General features: G+C 46.8%; 1 protein-coding gene across 1 annotated transcript; it reads left to right on the top strand.

The window, feature by feature from the left end:
• The first annotated feature begins 387 nt into the window (after positions 1–387).
• PDE6H (phosphodiesterase 6H) lies at positions 388–1805 on the top strand. Its single transcript, XM_054386902.1, has 3 exons — positions 388–530; positions 798–838; positions 1729–1805. Exons 1-3 carry the CDS (start codon positions 388–390, stop codon positions 1803–1805), a joined length of 261 nt encoding a protein of 86 aa, XP_054242877.1.
• Positions 1806–2013: the final 208 nt, after the last annotated feature.

The raw sequence follows: 2013 nt of genomic DNA, 5'->3' as shown, positions 1-2013 counted from the left end.
CTTCCCATTTTACCCAAACTGTGGGGCAAGCTGCTGCAACAATCTGTCTCCAAGAGTCCAGCTATGTCTGAGATGAAAGGTGTAAATCTCCATGACTCTGCAAGTCATTGGACTATTTGGTTAAATGCTGTTCTGTGTTCTTAGCTCAAGTGTCCTTTGTTTGGCATCTTAATTTGAGCATGCCAGATGAAAGGCAGTGCTATCCAGCTTGCTTTGTATGCCTTACCACCTTAGTATATGTTTAACATCCTGTCAAAATTATATTTTCTGCCACCTGACTACTGATACCTAGAAATGATACTAGAGTGATTTGTCAGTCCTTGCTGTTGTCTTGCAGGCAGAGGGATCTGAGAGAGGCGTGTGCCTGCCACACACAGCAGCCCAGCGATGAGTGAGAACCCACCTGCCAACCTCAGTGCTGGAGAACCTGCTGCAACTGGGCCCACCACACCACGCAAGGGGCCTCCCAAGTTCAAGCAGAGACAGACAAGGCAGTTCAAGAGCAAGCCCCCTAAAAAAGGAGTAAAAGGGTAAATGCATTTCGGAATGACAAGCAACCAAACTAGTCGGGTGGCTCCCCACTGCTAAGCACCCTGCTGCACCATCTTCCCTTGGGCAAGGAGCTGGGAGGCTTCCCCCTGTGCCCTGGTGCTCGCAGCTCCCCTGCCTCAAGCTGCTTCTCTTCCTCTGCTTTTCACTCATGGTTCTCCTTTCCTAGCTCCCAGGGTGCAGGGCAGCTCCCCTTTCGTAGGTGCTGCTGGCCCAAGCTCACCACTGACCTCCTCTTTTTTCCTTAGGTTTGGAGATGACATCCCCGGCATGGAGGGACTGGGTACAGGTAAGCACTGCAGGATGGCATTGCCATGCCCTGCTTCAATACAAGTGCAGCACTTCAGCATGGGAGCGTGTTCTCTGGGTGGCTCCTCTGTCTCCCTGGCCTCTCTGCAGCTCTCAGGGTCACCAGAGAAGGCTCCTACTGCCTTCACAAGCTGTCACATTCCTGCTTATGCTTGCATACACTACAAGAAAGGCTGTTTAGGCATGCTTCAGTTTCTGAACACTTCCATTTGGCTGCAAAAGTGCTTGTTTGTTTTCTGCTAATACCCTGGCTAAGAATTTCAGCAGAATGAGGTTCTCAAAGAAATGCCAAATGCTACACTATTAATACCAAAAATCACAGGAACTAAATCCCAGCTGGTTAAGTATTTGTGTTATCACCAGAATCCTAATTTTAAGAATATTATGCATCCATCAGGGATTGAGAAAAACGCACTGCATGAGCTCTAGCTAGTCTGAGCTTCTTAGCCATCAATAAAAACTGCACTTAGAGTTACTGCACCTAAAGAGTTACAGATCCTGAATTGTGTAAACCAAATTACTCAGCACCTGCTTTGAGACTGCACATATCTTCAAGGAGATCACACTTTGGCTACAGGTAATTTATAAGGACAGGAGAAACCACATAATTGGAAGGAATTTTTACACCACACAGCCACTGAAGAGACTACAGAAGGACTGGGTTGAGTCTGCACATTGAGAAAGATGGCACAAGCAAAAAAACACACTGATCTGGTTCAGTCTAGTAGGTAGTATCAGATTTGCTCATTTAATCTTCAGCTGGAGTCTCATTCTTCTTAACGCTTCCTCAGTGAATCAGCCTTTCCCTTAATACAAAAGAAATCCAAGTGCAGTGACCAGAATGCCTTTCTCATGCTTTCTCTTTTGCAGATATCACAGTGATCTGCCCATGGGAAGCTTTCAGCCATCTGGAACTGCACGAGCTGGCCCAATTTGGGATCATCTAAAGCAACAGCATCTCTTTTGGTGTCACTTGGTGGCTCCACAGACCCCAGCATGGTCTTCATCACCCTTGACACTTATTTTTGGCCCTTGCATCCTATTCACATGCTCATGGGCAAAGTGGTTTTGTAAGAGCTAGTGGTGAGAAAGTCCTTTGCAGATTAATTTGGCAAAGAAGTTTTATGGGACCCTGAACAGACCTCATGCTCCATG

This window comes from Indicator indicator, chromosome 14 (assembly GCF_027791375.1).
Source record: "Indicator indicator isolate 239-I01 chromosome 14, UM_Iind_1.1, whole genome shotgun sequence".
Lineage (NCBI taxonomy): Eukaryota > Metazoa > Chordata > Aves > Piciformes > Indicatoridae > Indicator > Indicator indicator.
Note: the sequence above shows the minus strand (reverse complement) of the source record. Positions and strands in the feature narration are given on the sequence as shown.

What these genes read in the sequence shown, in the direction of transcription:
- PDE6H (XM_054386902.1), top strand. Translation starts at nt 388, where the DNA reads ATGAGTGAGAACCCACCTGCCAACCTCAGTGCTGGAGAACCTGCTGCA. An exon ending in CCTAAAAAAGGAGTAAAAGG is followed by an intron (nt 531 to 797) that starts GTAAATGCATTT and finishes TTTTTTCCTTAG; the next exon opens with GTTTGGAGATGACATCCCCG. An exon ending in CATGGAGGGACTGGGTACAG is followed by an intron (nt 839 to 1,728) that starts GTAAGCACTGCA and finishes TCTCTTTTGCAG; the next exon opens with ATATCACAGTGATCTGCCCA.